The sequence below is a fragment of the Dermacentor variabilis genome, chromosome 7 (assembly GCF_050947875.1).
Source record: "Dermacentor variabilis isolate Ectoservices chromosome 7, ASM5094787v1, whole genome shotgun sequence".
Classification (NCBI taxonomy): Eukaryota; Metazoa; Arthropoda; class Arachnida; order Ixodida; family Ixodidae; genus Dermacentor; species Dermacentor variabilis.
Genome location: NC_134574.1, coordinates 126713802 through 126735041, shown reverse-complemented (window position 1 = coordinate 126735041; position 21240 = coordinate 126713802). Strand labels below are relative to the sequence as shown.

General features: G+C 45.5%; 1 protein-coding gene across 1 annotated transcript in view; it reads left to right on the top strand.

Moving 5' to 3' along the window:
- Positions 1-5189: 5189 nt before the first annotated feature.
- LOC142587882 (uncharacterized) overlaps positions 5190-21240 on the top strand; it is a 71302-nt gene continuing 55251 nt past the window's right edge. Inside the window, exons 1-2 of the mRNA XM_075699203.1 lie at positions 5190-7098; positions 13054-13116. Coding sequence (XP_075555318.1) covers positions 6671-7098; positions 13054-13116 — 491 coding nt within the window. The 5' untranslated portion in view covers positions 5190-6670. The remainder of the gene's footprint in view (positions 7099-13053; positions 13117-21240) is intronic.

Genomic DNA, 21240 nt, shown 5'->3' with positions numbered 1-21240 from the left:
TCACATCTACGACTCGCTTACTTGCAAACGACTGCGTGATTTATAAACAGATTACTAACAGCGACGACAATACTGCCTTACAAAATGACCTTGATAGCCTTTCCACTCGGTGTGATCAATGTCAAAGGACAATTAACGCTTCTAAATCAAAAGTTATTACTTTTACGGCTGCTACTAACGCCACGCGGAATCCCTACGTGATTAACGCAATGCCCATAGAACACGTTTCTTCATTAAAGTACTTAGGTGGCCACCTGTCTGCTGACCAACATGGAATACCCACATTGACGCAATAATTTCTAAAGCATCCAAAACACTCGGATTTATCAGATGTCGCTTACATCAAGCTAACCCGAAGAAAAAACTTATGGCATACATCTCTCTGCATGGTTCGCTATAAAATAGACTGTGCGTCATTCATTTGGAACCCACATCAAATGTACCTAATTAATAAGCTAGAGTCTGTCCAGAATAAAGCTACCCGATTTGTAACAAGAAATTACTTACGTCATTCCAGCATCCACCAATATCAAAGCATCACTAAACCTTCCGTTACTAGAGAAAAGAAGGATGCTGGTTCTATTATTTGACTTTCACAAGCTCTGCCCTAATCATTCGCCATTTGCGGCCTCTTACGTACAGCCTGCCCGTCGAGTATTCCCGCGCCTAGATCACCCTTTCACAGTTGTAATCCAACATGCACGTACAAACTCTCGAATAACTCTCCACGGTTTCGTGCCATCCGTCGTTGGAATAATCTACCCCACGATGTCGTGTCTATAATTAACCACGATACATTTATGCATACGCTGAATAGTTCGCTTAGCATTGATTAATACTTGTGTTTGAGTCTTTATGTATACCACCTTGTAAATATTTTTTGTACACGCAAGTGTTATTGATTGCCCGTTTCATTGACGTTGCTCTTAATGAGTGTTCACCTGTTACCCTGTAAATCCCTATGTTTACTGTAACATCCCCCCCCTCTCCTTAATGCCTGGTTGAGCCTTTAGCGTTTATGAATAAAAACAAAAATACGGACGGATGTATCTGAACGTGCTTGAAGTTCCAAAAGAATGTTGATCCATTCAAAAGCGTTGAGTACCAAAAGGTTATAAAAGGTGCATTCTTATAATTTTCGTCATTTCAATAAACAGATTTATCTTTCTCTCTCATGTCAAAAACCCAGGTACAGCTAAAGCAGGCTCAATAGTGGTTCAGGAGGAACACTTGAAGGATTACTGACTTGACATTCCTGACGTGTTAATAAAGAGAAAATGAGACATCCACCCAAACGTTGCTAAGTGCTACAAACGACGAATTTTTCTTCAACTTCCGAGCTGTTCTTTCGAGGAACCCGTATGGGTTTCCTTTGTAGCACTTAGCTAAGTTTAGGTGGATGTCTCATTTTGCCTTTATTAATTACTTCTCTCCACCTTGCGGGTTTCTGCAGAACTATTAAGTCAAATTCGTGACTTGTATTTTCTTGCATGTGTAAATGAAGTTCCCCATCATCTAGAGGTAAAAAAAAAAGACGATAAAATTCTAAAACGCTAAAATTGTTCGTAAGCGCTAGAAAATGCCAGATAATAGTAATGCAGGACGTATTATTAGGGAAGACGGACGACCAATGCCAAAGATCACTTGTGAAACGAAACGCTAATGATTACGATCCCAGCATATTTTGCGCTATGTCATGACGTCGTCATAATGTCCATCAGGCCAGGTTTGGCGTTTAGTGTCTACTCAGTGTCCAAGCATAATTAAGCACTTCCCAGAATTCACACTTGCTAAGTATTATTATCCTCTTACGTCTGAGAAACGTGCGCCACGGTTTCTGCAATTTTGTTTCTTTCCTCCTTTAAACTGAAGTAGTGCCGAACTGTGGAAAGAAGAAACCGCGAAGTATAAACGCATCTACCGTAGAGAAAAAAGAAAGGGGGGGGGATTGGTACAAAAGGAGGGGGGAGAGATCCAATTCGCATATTAGAATCTATGGGAAACAAAACGTTTGTGAAGCGGTTAATTAAATGGTATTATCCGATGATCTTCTACACATCGTTTTAGCATAGAATTATATATACGTATACCGTAGGTGAGGCACGAAAAACCCCCACCGCGCGAGATAGTACAATGGTAAGTTGCACTATCACCGGTATCGGCGAACTTTTACTCGGGGAGGAACTGACCAATCAGACGTGGCAAAAGTGGGGAAAGAAGGCGTAGAAAGCATTGTTGTAATAAATAAGTTATGCGATCGATGGCGTATACATTTGTAGCGAGAATATTTAGGCAGCTTTGGTTGTTTCACTGCGTAATTTCACAGAGAACTGAGCAGGCAACCAGCACACCAATACGGGTAGGAACAGATGGAGGCAACATACAGGCTGTTTCAGCGAACACTCTCAAGAATCTTTAAAAGTGGCCTGAGGCACATATGACAATTCTGGTTCATGAGCTGGTCTACTCGAAGCGCCGGACAATACTTGCACAACAAACTGAAGTCCAAAATCGACTAATTAATAAGAAAGTCACACAGTTTTTAACTACAGTATGACCCGTATTGCAATTCACAAATTCTAGCCGTGGAGTTCGCAAGGCGGATCCACTTGGAACGAATTGTCAAGGTGACACCAGTTTCGATATATAAATTCGCGAACTTTGCGGAAAAAATGCGTTGGCGCTCCAGTTAATTTGTTAACAAAACGCTGTTTCATGCACTGAAGCACACAAGTAACTGGAATGCCAACGCATTTCTCCGCAAAGTTCGGGAATTTACATCTCGAAACTGGTGTCGTCCTGAGAGTTCGTTCCAAGTGGATTCGCCAGGCGAAGTCAACTGCAAGAATTTGCAAATTGCAATACGGGTCATAAGATAATGAGCCAGAAAGTTAATTAGTGAATTTTTGTTGGTTAATAAATTTTGAATTTCAATTTTTGTGTGCAAGTAGTGTACGCCGCTTCGAGTAGACCGGCTCATAAACTAAAATTGAGCTGTCTGCTCCAGGCAACCTTTAAAAGCTTTTAATAGTGTTCTCTGAAACAACCTGTATAAGTCGATTGGTTTTGTGTGAGCGGTTCTGTGTGTAAACTATTCGGCCAGACAGCAGCAGCGTTCACGGTTCAAGAAACCCCCCGGGGGGGGGGGCGGGGGGAGGGGAGGGTTCGCGAAGGAGGCTTCGCCTCAAAGAAAAAAAAAAAAAAACTCGGCAGAATGTTTAAGAATTCTTACGTGTGGAATGCGAGAGCATTATGCCTTTTGTAGACCTCGGAACGTTATCAACGCGCTCGCGTTATGCACTCATGATGTGGCACTACCTCCTCCCCATTGGCTGCGCCGCCACGTGTCCAATGACGCGTAAAGGCAAAAAATAGAAAAAGGGGGGGGGGGCGCTCAGGAAACAGCACTCCAAGAATAGCGGGCTCACAAATGACAGGGTAGTTTTTAATTTCTCGTAAGAACAGTGCCGAAGTTTCGAAACACTGAAAGAGAAAAGGAGGAAATTGCCTGAGAGGCGTCACCGCTATATCCATAATACTACACATGCAGCTGTAGAACCCAAAGACTTCGAGTAAATTATCCTCACAATAGAGCAAACGTTGGAAGAGAAGCCTTCAGAAAGCTGAGAACAGCTTTCCGATTTTAAACAAAACCCTAAACAGAGACAATAACAGAGCGATGGCTTTGACGAAACGTCGTCTGTTGAATGGGAGAAGAGGCTCTTTATCCCCGCTGCTGCCCCCATTGTGGGCTAACGACGATGTTAACTTTTTAATGCATTCTTACCCAAGTAAGTCATTAAATCATTAAAATGAAGCGGGCGAGATTGCGCATCTCGCGATAAGTGCGGTGCAACGTAACTATATAAAACACGCATGTACTCGCATTTCTTGTATGCGCAACAATTATTTCTCATTAGGCTTGTTTAATAATGGCTGGAGGTTAGATCAGCGTGCACGCCGATCTAACCATGTACCGAGAATGGGCTAATGGCCGCTCTGCTACATGCGGTGAGTTTAACGTGTGAGAGTAATACGCAAATGTTGCCCCTGTACGCGACAGGAAGTGTTTCCTATACCGAGCAAACGCAAATCCCAGTGCAGGCGCGTTTTCGGACGAACACGGGCTTTTTTTTCCAACGTGCTGAGCGGCTTAGCGCCTGCATAACGTAAACCATTCTATTACAATTCACTTGCTTTCCGCGCTTCGTAGATGGTCCGAGAGGTTATTCGCGAACGTTATCGTCCATGTGGGCTGGCCATGATGGGCTGATGATAACAAAGGCATAGAATATGATCGAGTTTTTGAAAGGAACCCTTACATTAAGCCACCGCATAATCCGCACTCACAAAAAGTTCCTTACGCTGGAACTGTTTCTAAGAGCAAGTGACATGAAATCGGGACGTTGGGCATGGTTTTTGGTCGAAGCGGGTTTGGCCAATGACAAACATTACTTACGAACGGAAAGCTTCATGTATCCGACCTGTGATGGGAAACCTAGGCAAGAAGATAAGGAAAGAGAGAGGGGGGGGATGCACGAAAAACCATCTCGTAAACGTAGAAGTGGCAGTATCTCTGACGGCGATTACACACATTTTACCTGAGTCGTAGCACTTGGGTAAAGCAGTCGCAAGAAGAAAAAGAAAGAACTTCGTCATGAGATGTTGAAGGTATTAATAAACGAGTAACATCAAGCACTACACAGAAGTCCGTACAGAGGCAACGGGCGCGAGCGGCAGCTCTATCAAGGGCTTGGGTGCTTCAGCCCAGCGAAGCGAACAACACGAGGCTTGCACGACAAAACTGCCTTCACGGGTTCCCCCCATCACCACCCCGCCGACGTCAGGCCGTACGTCTTTTTTCAGCCGCCACTGAAATGAAGCAAACCAAAAGTAAAACGGGAAAATAACCGAAAGGCTCTCTAAAGAAAGAACGCAGAGCGGGGTACCGCGATTTCTCGCTTGTTGTCCGCCGAGAAATGTTTTCTCCTCTCCCTCCAGTGACGAGGAATCCATCTCGCTCACTCTCCTTCGCGTCGGCGTTCCCTCATTGGTGCGACGCGCACTAGAGGTTCCGCCCATCGAAACTCGGCGGCAGCCAATGAGGGGCGTTCGTACGAGAAGACGTCCTCCCCGCGTAGCTTTCCGCCCTGTGGCGCTTTGTTTTTATTCTCTCGACGGGGCTTCCCCACTAGGCTCGAGCGTGGCGATGGTAGTCCCGTGAAGGGTCAGAAACTTCAATCGGTGACGCCGGGCGTTGGTGCTGTAGGCGAAGCTACTGCATCGAGAAAGCCCCGGATATCGAGGACTGTCGTGTTCGCCGCTATGGTTCTGTGTCTCGCGCAACGACTTCGCTAAACAACTCGAACGTCCCAAAGGCTGAGACGACGTGATCTTCGACCTGTGAATGTTTGTGGTGCTTGCTTGATTGGCACATCTGAAACCGCAGCGCTGTCCGACTTCCTGTGCGCGTGGGCCATACGTTCGACACGTTTTGAGAATCGTTCCGTTTCGAGTAAGTGAAACGTGTCAGCCAGTTTTCAACATCGTGTGTTTCTGCTTCACAACTCTTTGGAAAGGCCGACGTTCCGTGTGTGAATTATATATCTAAGATCACTGTAACGCTACTCCATTTTTCTTTAGCACAAGGACACAACATAAGGCTATAAGGGTGTGGCTTCTCAGCAGTCGTCGATCAGTAGTCACGTGTGACCAAGGAGCAACGAAACAAGTCGCATCAGACTCAGTCAAGCATGAAAGTTGCATTGAAAGCTGAACAATTCAACTCGAAAGGTTCACCTGAACTTCCAGTGTCCAGTCTTGAGTTGCAATGCTCGAAATCGAAGATTCAGGAGTCGGCCGACGAATAGCACGTGTCTGCCTGAGCTGAACTGCTTCCACAGCCTACTTCGAGATCCGCGGCGTAGTCAACAGCGGTTCAAAACAGGCGATTCTTTTGGGCTACATAAAATGCCCCACGGTAACGGAAACCTTGACGCGATTTCGTTTAGAGGGTTCGGTCGCTTGCAAGGACCGATACATCGCGAGTAAAGACCCGATTCGAGTTACTTCTCTAAAGATTATTGTAAACAGGCTCAGCGCCACTAGTGATAATCTGATGCTCACTGCAGAAATCCATGACCCGTGACGTCAACTGCTCTTAACGAGCTCACAAAAGAGCCTGGAAAGTCAATTACATGCGCCGGATGCAGTGCTTCAGTGCAATTTTAGTTACTCAGTGACACCCCAGTTCTATCACGTGATTAGACACGCGAACAATCGTTTACCCCGCATTTTGGAAAGCCATTTGTGCACCTGGGGCCACTCACAGACAGAAGTCACACCATCCAAAGCGTGGTCTCTGTCGCAAGTTTCATATTCCTAGGCAGCAAAACAAAGGGCACTCAAGAACCACAGAGTTTAGTCGTCACGCCTGGTTCTATGTTTTGTCAACCATACTTACGCCACTAGGCCGGCTAAGGTCAGCGTGCCACAGGTGTAGGTCGCTGGAGACCTGTCCGTTTACTTGGCTATTCATGGCATCCCCCGTTTCTCCGCGACATGACGGGAAACATTAGCGCCGGCGGTCCTAACATCGGCAGAATAGCTGGCCGCTGAGCAATCCTTGTCTGCGTCGGAGGCCTTTTTCCATCTGGATTTTGGGCCCATCATGGCGACTTCTGCTCTGAGCAGTACCAGCGGCGGTGGTACGGACTCGTCCGGAGACAGCTGTCGCTACCGGTCCTCCTCGTCTCCCGCCCCGCTGGACCTGAACCGCGACGAGCACGGCGGGTCCGGTGCTCAACATTCCATGCTGCTGGACCACCACGGCCCGTCGACGTCCGTGTACGGGGCCAGCCGGCGCGATGACCTGATGGACGACGATGAGGACGACGAGGACGAAGACGAGGACTCGTCGCTCCCGGACGTAGGTCACCACCACCACTCGTCGCCCCAGAGTCACCAGCACCTGCTGAGGCGAGGCGGACACGAGCTCATCAACGGCGTGTCGCACCACGCTGAGCTGGTGGCGGCGGCAGGACAGCACGACTCGGTGTCACGCGGTGTGCTCTCAGCATTGGATCCGGACTCGATATGGTCAGTGCCGATTTCCTTGGTTTGTTTGTTTGTTTGTTTGTTTGTCCGTTTATCGTCTGACAAGAGTGGGCCGTCTTTAAGCGAACGCACGAATTCCGAGCCCTGTACGCGTAAAATATCTCTGCTATCTGCATGCCGTGCCTATATTAGATGGGCGGAGCCACTGCTTTAATTCAATTACGATTGAGGCCGGAGGATTCTGCTGCGTCGATCTTTGTGCAGACGACCTCGTGTGAACGAAAAACGTAGACATGGAATGCGGGCTGCTGTTGCCCTTGCCCATGAAGGGGGGTATAAAAACAAGCGCCTTAAATTGTGGGGGACCCTGGTACTTGCCATTAATCAGGAACAGCAGATTCGGTTCCCCGGTGTGCCCCTTCTCTATACACGCGCAATCTTTCAGAATGACCTCTTTCCTTGTGCGTTTGCTGTTTCTTAACTAAACAAAGTTTCTGAGACATGTGTGACGCGAATGACAGGGCAAGATAATACAGAGACAGTGTGTAAAAGGGTTTCGAGTCACCGTAATTAATGGCGTATTCGGACACACAGAAGCATGGCAATCGCTAGTAAATACGATGGCGTTTAAAAGCCCCAATAAAGGTCACATAACGTCACCCTGCAGAGGAACGAAACGCTTCCCTCATCGGCACCTGTGTCGCTCGCTGTTGAAACGCAATTAATGCTGGATCGCGCCTCCAGGTCTTGCAGCTCGGAGCCCACCTTCGTGGCCAATACAACAGCTATAGGGCGCGGATTCATCGTCGTTTTCCCTTTCTCTTTTTATGCTCGGTGGCATACACGTTGCATCATGCTTGTGCATCGAGCAATGCTGTATAGCATCACGCTTAAGGCTGCAGTCGACCTCTTTACAAACAATCACTGCACTCGCTCAAACAGTAGTGTGCATCGTGAAAGGGTTGGATACAGTTTCAAGGCATGCATATATCATACTTCCCTCTTCAATTTTGCTTCCTTAAATCCTAGTATTGCCACCCCGCCACATTCTCATAGTCACGTTGTGATGGGTAATGATCTCGAATAGCTTTGTCGAAAAGTTTAATATAAGAAAAAAAGCGAGAAGTGTAACTCCAGCAATTGGTTAAAATGTTGCCAATTGAAACGTTGTCAGTTTCGTTGGTTGAAATGGATAGGCACAAATAAGAACAAAGCCATTTATAGCGCTTTGGCGTGCAAATTGTTGAGATCCAGCATCTGTTGCATGTTCTTAGGATTTGGATATTTGCCTCCGCCCACAAGTGAAGTGTAGGAGAAGAAAGCAAATCTTTGTATCTTTTCACACGATCCATCAATTAACCTTACGTAGAAACAAACCTGCACAACTCCTCTGCGCAGAGACAAATTTGATTATCGTCCACTTACTACATACGAGACCTGGAAGAACTTCTGTGCCTCACATTGTTTCAAATGTACCTACCGTTCTACGAAAAAAAGTTCTACCAAGTATCAGATATAATCGCTACCAGACGTGATACAAAGAAGAATGACTTCATAGCTTAAATACCATAGCGTCAAGCTTTTCTTCATTGCGAAGAAATCCTTCCTGAAACTTTTGGTTGCAAGGTTATCAACGATGACGGTTATAGTTGCTCCCTCTGTTAGGCCTACCTGATAGCCGTTGTGACTACGAAGCGACGGCTCAAGCGTTGGCGGCCCAGTCGGAGACCGCTTATCAAACGAACAAACATATATCCAGCAAAAAGAACAAAAAGTATTAAGCAGCAAATGCTTTTAGCTCCCGTTGTCGGCGACCTTCAAGACACCTTGAGCCAAAATCCTGAGTTGCTACACGGGGCCTCAACACGAGAATGGAACGTAGATTATCCGGCCATCGTAGCGAGAACAAAACGAGATTATCTGCGCAACCAGCCAAACTTAACAAAATGCGGCCTTTCGCCCCCAACCATTTATACAGGACCGCATTACATGCACTATAGTAACTGCCCAAACAACTTACAAAAAAATATTTCTTCCGAGTTCTACCTAATGTTTGTTCACAATGTCACACAAGCTGCAACTTCTAGTAGGCTGAAGCTTTATTTGACATTTACAATAGGGGACGACGTTCAAAAGGCAGATACAGGGCACTATGCACTTGATTGTCATATTTTGGCGCTGAGACAAAGTTGCTGGTGCTCTTTTCACCGCCAGCGGTCCGTGAGTTCCGCGGCTCGTCCGGAGTGCAGTGGATGGCTGTTCGGCCGAGACGAGACTAGCAACGAGGTTGGAAACTATTGCGTCCACATGGACCAGTGCACAGCATGGCACGGTGCGGTGTGATGGTGGGGGGTGGGGTGGGGGGGGGCGTGCCTTTGCGAACATGCACTACGCCCATTTTAAGATGGCGGCTAGCTTAATTTCCGCTCAGTCAGCTTTGCCGGTAGTCATTTTATGCTTACATCTGCTCTCCACTGCGCGGGAGCCATTTTGTTTACGTATTGATCCAGGTTCTCATTCGTCTTTGGCCACCTTCGGCTTCCTTTTTTACACCTGTGGAACGTGCGCTATCAGGAAAAATGACACTGCCATCATGATGATCATCACCATCATCATCATCATTTTTCTGTAATTTTCTCTTGCCTTTCCTAGCCGATCCATGTGGAGTTTGAGCAGTGACGGTCTCCCATTACTTTAGGTGGAGAAATTGAGTAAAAATAATTTGCGGGCCAAAATTTCCAAAGCGGCGGATATCTTCGTTATTTGAGTGAAATTTGATGCAGTAGTGTCAGTGACTTGCAGTAAACAACTTTTTTTAAGCCCTCTAATACTGGTTGTAGCCATTTTCATATCGAACTATCAAAGAAAGAAAACTTAAAATTTAATTTTTAGCTACTGCGGCTTAACAATAGGAAAGCTTACGCGAATTCCTTGTCACAAACTGCGTCTAATCACAAATTTAAAGCGGACAAAATGAATGTATTATAGACCGATCTGAAAGATATCGCTAACTTGTTAGCAGGACATTTACAATACCCTCGTAAGCATTGTGACAATTTAACGTCAGCTGTAATGTTATATATCAAATTTCTTCGCTTTGGATGCTCTAGCAAATTCAGTTTATAGAACTGCGATAATTCTTCTTTTGGTCTGTAGTTACGGATTTGTAAACATTTTTTAGACTTACCAAATTTTGGGAATTCACGGAAAGAATCCAGGCCTCAATCAAATTTCTATCTGCTTGCTGTAATCTCTAGAATTAAACTTTTTTTCTTATAAATGCAATAAAGTTCATTCAAGTAGGCCCAGTGCTTGTCTAACTAATGCATTTCTGCGTTTTACTTGTATTTGACTAGGGAGATTGGAGCTGGCCCTGAAGTAAAGCTTCCTCTTAAATGAATCAAATCGTTCAGAAATTCTTGTACGAACGGCTATGTTGTTGAGGTCATTTGACGTGGATGAAGGCTATGAACAAGAACAAGACAAGAACAGGAAAAATAAAGGAAGGCTGGGAAAGCAAAATTATACAGCAGGCATTTTTTTAGGCTTCCTTTTGTCGACGCAGAAATGTGCGTAGAATTTTTTGAATCCCCATATTGACGTACGCCTACAATGTTCAACACTGCGCAGATGGGTAGCACAAATACTTGTGTGTGTCTATAAGGAATACGTTTTAGCGTCTCAGTGTTGTTACAAAAACTGAATGTGTCAGTATGCCATTGGGCCATATTTATGCATTTACAGGTTTACTAATTTTATAATGTTTTCGCATTGGTTCCTGCAGATAAACTTTATCTACCGAACCAGATAGAGGGGAGGTTGGAAGTATATATATATCTACACACACATTGGCTAAGCTGGCACAAGGAATGCAAAACTCCTAGTAGCCTTTCAAGAAGGCCTCCCTCATAACCCTGTATGCACTGTCGCGACCCTAGAACTCCCAAAATTATGCTGTTAGTGAAAGTGAAGGTTGAATGAATCATAAAAACAGCATAAACGAGGAATCCTTAGAAGCTACCTTGAAGTTCCCGCACAAGGTTGCCGTAACAGGTGGAATTCGACGCCGTCCGCTTGAGCCTAATTAAAATTTCATTCGTAAGTATGGACTGCATCGTATACTAGATGAGCCAGAGACTGAACTTCAGTTTTGAGAACGTTCATTTAGTCACAATGGGGCCAAATACGAAAACAATGCTTTGAACTCCGTGACGTCACAGTAACGTACCGGCCCTGGCGCTTCGGCGCTAAATTCAACAAGAAACGGAACGTTGAACGTCGTCTTATATTCTAATAACCAACATATTACCGCGTAATCAACGAAAAATGGACTTCACCAAGAATACTTTATCAATCTAGACTGATTCAGTGCTCATGTTTAGCGTAGGAATAAATAGAGTCCTGAGACTGTACCCTACCATTAAATGGGCAGCCACCCAAAATTAAACGCAGCTGTGCCAGCCTCCTGGACAGACTTAGGCTGGGGTTGGCGTTTACGCGCGGGTACGTGCACCTCATGCGACGCTCCGAGTCTTCACACTGTGAGCTGTGCAATGTGAACGAGACAATAGGTCACGTGGTGTTTGGCTGCCCTCAGTACGTGGGTTCAGAGCGTCGAAAGTTGAGAATGGCCTTACGCTCCTTGGCAGCTCGCCACTGTCGGAGGACCTTTTTAGACGTTAAATCGAGTTTGGAGGCCATTCAGGCTTTACTTGAGAGATACAGAGAGAGAGAGAGAGAGAGAGAGAGGGGGATAGGGGAAAGGCCGGGAGGTTAACCAGAGGGGAAGATCTGGTTTGCTACCCTGCGCTGGGGAGAGAGGGGAGGGGGAAGTAAAGTTATAACAAAGTAGAGAGAAAGAAAGAAAGGAGCATAGACATACAATCAGTCGGTCACTGGCGCCGCATACTGTCACCGCACAGGCCTTACTTGACTTTTTCAAAAAGTACGGGCCTGGGCTGTATACAGAGGCAAAACATATGGCAGGCAATTTGAACGGCTCAAGGCCTATAGGCCTTGAGCCGTTCAAATTGCCTGCCATATGTTTTGCACCCTCCTCCTCTCGTCATCGTCGCCCATCATGCGTCTCTTTCCCTCTTCCCCTTCCCCCGGTGCAGAGTAGCTGGCTAGAGGAATGTACCTCGGGTCGCGACCTCTCTGCATTCCGTATCATTGCGCCTTTCTATCTCTCCCCAATGGAGTTGGACAGATAATTATTGCGGAGTACAGGAGAGATACCAAGGGACGACAAACGCAGCCTGGGACGTCAGAAGATCGAGTCATGAGCTGAAACTAGGGAAATTTGCAGGCATACGGCAAAATCCACCGACGAAAGACAGGGGCAGTTGGGTACAACCTAGGAGGAGCTTTCGTGCTTCGGCCGCACATGACTTAGACTGATGAGGGTAATATTAAGCAGCGTGAAGCTCTAAAGCGAATGTCAACCTTCCGTGCCACGCAACATCCTGCACTCTCGTCGATATCCGCACAAATGTTTTAATGCAGTTCGCTGTACCTGGTTAAATGTACAGTAGAAATTGAGAGAGACAGAAACGAAAAGGAAATGGATGGAGGTTAACGATATCGCACCTAAAGTTTGCTACGCTACACTCGGGGAGGGGGAAGACGAAATGAAAATGGAAAGAGGTGCCCGCGCGCGCGCAGTAAAGCTCGCGCACATTAATGGAGTAAACATAAAGGTGGTGGCACTAATGGCTCGTTTTCAAAGAGGACAGCCAGGCCTTCCTTTCTGTGCAGGTGAAGGCCAAATCGAGGTGCTACATTGAATCTTTCGCTAAGTAGTAGGTCGTCCAATCAGCAACGAGAAGTATAGAGATGGATGCAGCAATAGCAGCTTCTCGAATGTTACAAATATACAGTGCCGGAAGCTTAGACCAGAAGAGCAGATTTAGCATTAGAAGTAATTATTCAAAACATTGAAGTACTACCGCATTCCACAACTACTCGTGTCCTCACTGGCATGTCGTTACTGCGCAGGAGGCCGGACATCCAGACAAGCATCGCCGGTGGACACCAGACTTGCTCCTGGTCAAAGCTAGAGTGAGTACAACGTGAACTTGCGGAAATGTTGTGCCGTTACATCGCGCATTACGTGAGATATGAAGAGAGAAATAAATGAAAATACGGGTAGGTTAACCAGAGGTGTGATACAAGTGGAAGCCACAAATGCTAACGGCGAGAAATCCATCATGCGTGCAACAGTAAGAAGCTCTAGCGAGGATATATAAACTGAAACAGGAACACATCGGGAACACGGAATTTACGTTGGCAAACGAGCTATATATAACTTGGTTACCTTGCCAAGCAGATCTACTGAGGGCGCGTTAATGCACTTGGGCAGAAATTGTTGTTTTATTTGCGATAGCAATTGTATGGACGCACTCCAGTCAAATTGTAGCTGTCGCCGTGCTGTTCCATATATATATATATATATATATCTTCTCTACAATATATTACTGGCCAATTCAATCTAATTCGTGCTCGTACCCACTGCGGGGACTGACCAAGAAAGGGCTACGTTATTCCAACAAAGAGACCGGTCCCAGCGAGATGCCTTAGTGAATTTCTATGTCGCGTGCCTGTGGCATGTTCTGTGCTTGTTATTTCATTGCCCATAATACCAATCACACACACACCCACACACCCACACACCCACACACCCACACACACACACACACACACACACACACACACACACACACACACACACCCACACACACACACACACACGCACACCCACACGCACGCACACACACGCACGCACACACGCACGCACGCACGCACGCACACACACACACACACACACACACACACACACACACACACACACGCACACGCGCACGCACACGCGCACGCGCACGCGCACGCACACACACACACACACACACACACACACACACGCGCACACACACACACACACACACACACACACACACACACACACACACACACACACACACACACACACACACACACACACACACACACAAAGAAACGATAGCATTCCACAGTGCATTCGGTTGGACTTAAGAAATTTCTGGCCTGCGGAGCAAGCATCCCCACGTGACTGAATCACAGAATAGAGGCACGAGACGAAAGAGTCCAAGCGCAAGGCTAAACTTGGCTATCGCGCTCGATGTTTCGCCCTTCGGGAGTAAACTGCCACTTTAATTAGAAGTGTTGCAAATTTTGCTGAACCATGGATGTTCTTTTCTTTCTTCTGTCGACCTTTTGTTGCCTTCAGTACATGCTTTTGATCGAAATGCAATATATGACGTACAACAACCCCAAGTGTGCTTCTCCGCATACCTCGTATTTCTTAATCAAGATATCAGTCATAAGGCTATAATTTCTAAACATCGTCTACTTGAAATTTTTAGTACTCTATTATAGTAAACCTTGTGAACGCGCAGGGGCTGATGCTGGCACCCCTGCTGTCTTTCATTCCTCAGAGAACGCAACTTTTTAAAACGCGTATATTAGCTTGTAGAAGCAGTTAACGAGAGGTTGTTATTTTGGTTAAGGCGAGTTAGGTGTGCCAGAAGGCATGCTTAGGGAATTTCGCATGTCGTAGATTATATATTACATGAAGCACGGTTTATGCAAGAGATCCCACGTGAACAGTGCGCGCCCGAAAGTTTAGTGTGTTCCTCAGTCGTTCTTCGCTAATTACACTTGAAGGCTTTCCATTGTGCTGTAACTGAAACAATACGAACAACCGTTTTTCTGTAATATGAATAAAAACGTAGTATTGATAGATTACCTGATAGATTTTGATAGGCTGACAAACTGATTTGATCTGAAAGCAATATTCAAAAGATGGCCTCAGACATGCGGGAACACGTATACGAAGCAAAATTTTGTAAGTTGTGTGGACCTTGCGCAGGCCGAGTATATAGACCTTGCGTAAATACCAGTACAACCTTTAAATAGAAACTAAGCATAAAAAATTACTCGAGATGTTGTTTGTAGATAACCATTCCACAATACCGCCAGAGCAATTCTCGTCGCTCGGAGAGGTTGATAAGTCAGAAAAAGAAACCTATCAGGCTAACTATGTCTAATTAACTAACTAACTATCTAACTAAATTACAAAAGGTACTGGTGGCGACGCCTCCTTGAAATTCCAAGCCACCATCAGTTGCGCTTTGCTCCTCGAAGAAGCACAATGTGTGTCGGGTGAGCGTTTTGAATCATGGATCCAGGACCTCAAAAAGCTACGATGTAATGCTAACGCATGAATGTTGCCTCGCCCATTGAATAAACCTAATTATATATATGTATATCCGTTCAAACCGACGAAGGCCGGTCCTCGGGCCGAAACTTCGGTAAAAAGATGTGCCATAACGTTCGTCTTTCTAAAAATCTTTTTGGAATGTTATACCTACGGGTATGGCGCGAAATCCTTTGTCTTTTGTATGCATACACATATATAAAGCATATTTAGCGCCAGAAAACAAGGACGGAAGGGAGACGACACCACAATGCGCTCCCTTCCGTCCTTGTTTGCTGGCGCTAAATATGCTTTCAGTTTACCAACACGCCCAACAAATGGCAATGCTATATACATATACTGTACCATGGAAGCTGCAGGACTCCTTGGCCAATAGGAAAGGCTGCACGCCTGTGTACCTTCGGTACGAATGCTCGCAGTACCTGCAACACTTCTGCAAACGATTTGTGAGATGCAGTATAGCGTGCATTGCCACAGTGAGTGGGACCTGCAGAATGTTTATCGCGATTGCAATTTAGACGGACGCACGTCGCCGTTGATGCCAGTGTGGTGCTGTCGTGGTGTCAGAGCACATGCGGGGCCTTGTATGTGACAATGCCTTATGACTACATGCGATCATTGAGATGTGTGATTATGACTTTAGAACACCTGCCGTTACAGTCAGCAAAGAAAGAAAGCATGTAACGCCACGAAGTTTTCATTAAAAAGTCTATATATGTATAAAGACACCCAAAGTCTACATAATAATAATAATAATAATAATAATAATAATAATAATAATAATAATAATAATAATAATAATAACAATAATAATAATAATAATAATAATAATAACAATAATAATAATAATAATAATAATAATAATACTTTATTCCACAAAGTCACAAAAAAAAACAGCGTACATAACAGGCCTGCCAAAGCCACACAGGGCTTGAGCGGCAGTGCCTGGCAGGCAGCGGAACAAACACTTATTCAATTGACATGTACTTTTCACATTTAAAATATTCTATGAAGGGAAAAAAAATAAAGCAAAAAAACTAATGATTCCTGAGGCGAGTAGTCAATTCGCCTGAGTGCCTTCTTTTAACTTGTATTTGGTTTGAGCGCGGAAGACTGTTTGAGACAATTTGTTAAAATATACAGGAACACAGTAGTCTCGTATTCTCTTGCCATATCTTGTACAACACCTGGGTACGAGGTAAAGATTCTTAGGCCGCAAACAACGTGAGGGAACTTACTTCACCCTGAAATTACTTTCCCAGAAATGCTTTAGCACAACAGTTTCCAGCAGTAGTTGATTAAAGTCTAGCATAAATAAGGTTTTGAAAACGTCACTTTTGTCATGAAGATTTAAATCATAACTGATGTTCTTTAGTATAGAACGGAGAATAGAGTTGACCCTAGTTTGCCAACGAATTGCACAATGACCATAAACTGTTATGCCGTACCTTAATACACTATAACACAACGCATGTACAACAACTTTTCGAACAGAGAGGGGCATATAATATCTCAAACTGTAAAGCAGACAAGATACCGCACGAAGTCGTTTGCATACATAATCTAAGTGGGAGTTCCAGGAAAGATCACTGTCAAAGTACAAACCGAGGTATTTTACAGAAGTCACATAATCTAATGTTTACAAAGACAGCAGATTACAAGATTTCATTTGGTTTCACTTAGGATAGCACATAGAACAACTACAGTTGCCACAACAGTCAGCGCAAAAAGATAACGAACAGTGCAGTTGCCACAACAGGCAACTATATCATGCAGCGAGAAAGCAGGCCACTACAGTCGCCAAAACAACTAACTATATCGTACAGTCGGGGTAAAAAGAAAGTAGGCCATAAAAGTTGACGCAACAAGTATACCGTACAATCGGCCATAGCATGCAGTCTTACCAGATAGAAAGTAGGCCATAAAGTTGCCGCAAAAAATGAGTAATTAATTGATTCTAACTAGGCAAATAAATAATTAAAAATAATCAAAAATAATTAAGAGTACTTAATCTTAATGACGCCTCATTTAGATTGATTAGCATTACATTAGTTAATGCTAGCCAGAATTAACCGAGAGTAACCAAGATGACCTAAGGGTAATTAAGATTAATTACGAGTACCATAATGAAGCCCGATCGGTAATAATAGGGGTAATGAAAATGAATTCATATTACATTACTTAACTCTAATTCGAACTAATTACGGGTACATTATTTTGCGCAGTAAGATTGTTTCCGACTAATTTGGTTCACCAATTAACAAATCTCCACGGGTGACCGCAATAATTCCAGCACATTGCGTTATCCTTGGCACAGATGAGCCGTGGCCTGCGTAACTCGTCCGATAAATAAATAAATAAATAAATAAATAAATAAATAAATAAATCGTTGCATGAGAGAAAGCCGAGTGACTGGAAATAATGTTTACTCATTATGAGTGCCACCAGGCACTTGCAGGGTTCCCGCTGTAATTTCTTCTGCTGCAGAGCCGTTGCATCGCGTTCGATGTGTCGCCAACGTATCTCTTCCCATGTATACGTAGAAGACCGTCTGACGAGTTTTGACGCAGCGTTTAATTTAGCCGTTTCTTTCACTCGACTTTCAGCCTGAAGGGACACTCGTTATGCAACCGAAAGGGAAATTTGAGACTGACCATTGAAGAAGTGGATAAGTGGATAACATTGCGACAAAGCTACTATCCTGCCTCTAAACCATACTGTACTGCCTCCGTAGAACACATAAGGATGCGCTGCTGTGGTAAAAGAAGATTTACATTATATCCTTCCAGTCACATGCATCGAAGGACCCAATCGTTATCTTGTATTCCATCGCCCACACTGACCTTTTGATCAAACATCACTAAACATTCAAACTATTAGCAACAAAGCTTCGTTTAACGCCCAAAACGCGCCGGGACTGTTGCCAGTCGCTCGCATGCAGCAGCAATTTATGTAGGTCGTTTTCGCGAGGGACCCGGACCGGCGGGGTGGAGTGTGGAACCTGCTGCTGCAGTCTCTGTCGGCCACCTTGGGGAATATCGACCAGCTTTGGGAAAGGACTCGTAAGCTTCCCATAATTCCTTGCTAACCCTCGCTAACCTTGCTTACCGTGGCTGCTGCTGTTACTGTCTTGCCAAATTGGTCACACAGAAGATACCGCTTATATATGACGAATCGGATTACGCGTTGTCCCATCTATACTATACCACCTACAGCTGTGCCGTAGGCTAGCTGTGCAGTTGTCGACGGAATCACCCAGCGAAAGGACACACACTGCCTAAATATCTTCTGCGCAACAAAATGTACGTCTTCAGGAGCGTGATTAGTTTATTAAAGCGAAGCGAAGTCTTCCTTCCCATGGTTTGTGGGCTCGGTCGGCTTCTTGCCGAGTACGGTGGGGCCGATCCTGGAGATAGGGCGCCAGAGCCGTGATTCTGCAGCGATGCCTTTTTTTTTTGGCCGACGCTATTGGTGTTCGCGCTTTCTCGCGCTTCGTCAGTGGTCAGAGCGACGCACACCACCCGTGTTATCAGTGCGATCAGCCGGCCGTGAACGGAGCACGATAAGAGAGGCGTGGAATCGGGCGGGGGATGGCATCTCTGCAAGGTCCCCGAGATGGCGTGAAGTAGGCCGATACTGGAGACTCTTCCGTGGTCGCGCGGTTCACGCAGTGAATGTATCAAGTTCTCGATGTTTCGCAGGGCAGGCAGGTAATCACTATACTGTAAAAACGCGTTGCGCAACAGTTATGCATCATTTGTGTAACCGATTCACGAAGACGTCGCGTCACGTAGATTCCGAAGTGTGCGTTGGATGAGCAAAATTTTTTTTATTGCAATCTTGTACGGACAGTGGAGCCACGTTCGCGCGTCACCGCCGTCGTGCTGTCCTGGCTTCGACGGCGCATGCGCCACCGCCCGCACTCGGTGGTTTAGAAGCTCTCCAGACGACGTGCAATGCATTTGATTAATAATCTAATGTTACCTCATAATCAGATCGATGGTTCCGGTGCGTAAAAGCCCGGAATTCAGTTTTTTTTGCGTGTGTGTGTGAGCATAAGCAGTTGCACGTAAACGCGTTCTTGCGGGGCTTCTGTGTGCATAGCGACAACAACGTGGTACGCACACAGAGTGACAGACAAATGGCGTCGCTGCGTGATTGCGCATCCGGACTGCAACGCTCTCAGTCGTGTTTCACGGAAACGCAACAAGGCAAGAAAGTACTGCGGCACGTACGTAATCGCGGCGAATGCTTTGCATCCATAACATGTACACACTGCTGAGAAATGGTCAATTTCGCAAACTCTGAAAACCTTTTACGGTGCCAGGGCGAACTTTGAGCAAATCTATGTACTGTATAGGAACAATCATTTCGATGCTGGCTGAACTACCGGGCTTGCAGGTCCAGCAGACCACTAGCGCCTGCGTTCACTCTCGTGATATTTTTTCTTCTTCTTCTTCTTTTTTTTTTTTTTTTGCAGAGATTTGTGCCTTCGGTGCCACGCTGTTCGGAGAGCGCCGAGGTCCGCGTTCGATAATCTTCTCAACGAACAACGAGTCGTTCACGCCGAACAAAGAAACGAGAAATATCGCACGTGCGCGTACGTTAACGCGAGATCTCGCAACTTCGCGCTCAATTATAGTCAGGCCGACGGCGCGATAACATCCAGCTGGACAGACAAACAGAAAATAAAAGAAAAAATCAGGGGAGGGGGGAGGGGTAGCGCTAGGCACGCTTGATAAGCACGTCCGCAGAGCGGCTTTGCCTTCAAGGAACGACGCCATGGATGTGGCCGTCAACACGCTCTGTCGCAACTGGCGCGTAGCGCAGATATCAGCTCGCGGAGGAGAGAGATAGCGGCTGAGCAAGAAAGAAATGCCTGGTCGGGATGGGGACACATCGGGGTGCGGTGATAAGAGTCTGGGACCTTACTAGTGACCCGGGAGGTATTTCTTTATCTTTGTTTTTTTGTAATGTAGAAATGTCTTGGTTATCTATAATCATATTTTTTTTGCCTTTCTCCCATGAAGGGGCTGAGAGAGGAGGCTGGAGATAGGACGGGGTTGTTTCATATTAGTTATGAGCTGGAAGTTTTATCTTGCGGACCCGATGTACCATCGAGCACACGTGTGTCGGCCTCCGCGGCGGAGATGCGGGCTTCGCCTCAGACACTACGCGTAGTGCAGGGAAGACCACATCGTCTGTCCTACGTAACTTGCGCCGAAATAATAATAATAATAATAATAATAATAATAATAATAATAATAATAATAATAATAATATACGAGTGCCACGTAGGTGGACCAAGAGCAGAAGCATACGACTAGTCGCGCGGCATTTTTTTGTTTTGCTTTTGTATTTCGCGCGTTTTCTTTCAGGCTTGGGAAAAGAGATTTATGTATCACGGGATGAGCAACAGGAATGCTGGATCGGGAATTTTTCAGCGCGGTCTACAATATTCCCATGACACTTTCGCTCTGAATGCAAAGTTTGAAGACTTGAATAAATAATGACTAATTACGCAATTATGCAAAATACAAAATAAAAAAAAAGTCTGACTTGTTCCAAGCGAAGGCAGACAACCTTATCTTGACTCTGCGCAGCTTCGGGGTGCTTGCATATCTTTTTTCTTAAATTTTGGCGCGAGTTATGTCGGACGCGTTATATAGGCTGTCCCACGTCGATTGTGCTCCACTAATCCTTCCGTGAAGAACAGAGGCAGCGTTCGCTTTGTGTTCTTCGCTACTCGTCCTCGTCTATTTTACGCACGCTGCTTACTCGATGGATTACATTCAGTCGGCGTCGAAGGGATGGCGATCATAGGTGGAGCGCGAGGGAACCCTCCCTCAGTTTTGACTTCTTGTTGGGCTGGTCGGTACACGTTGCTTAAACTGAACTACACGCACAGCGTCATAAGGTGGGAATAAAGC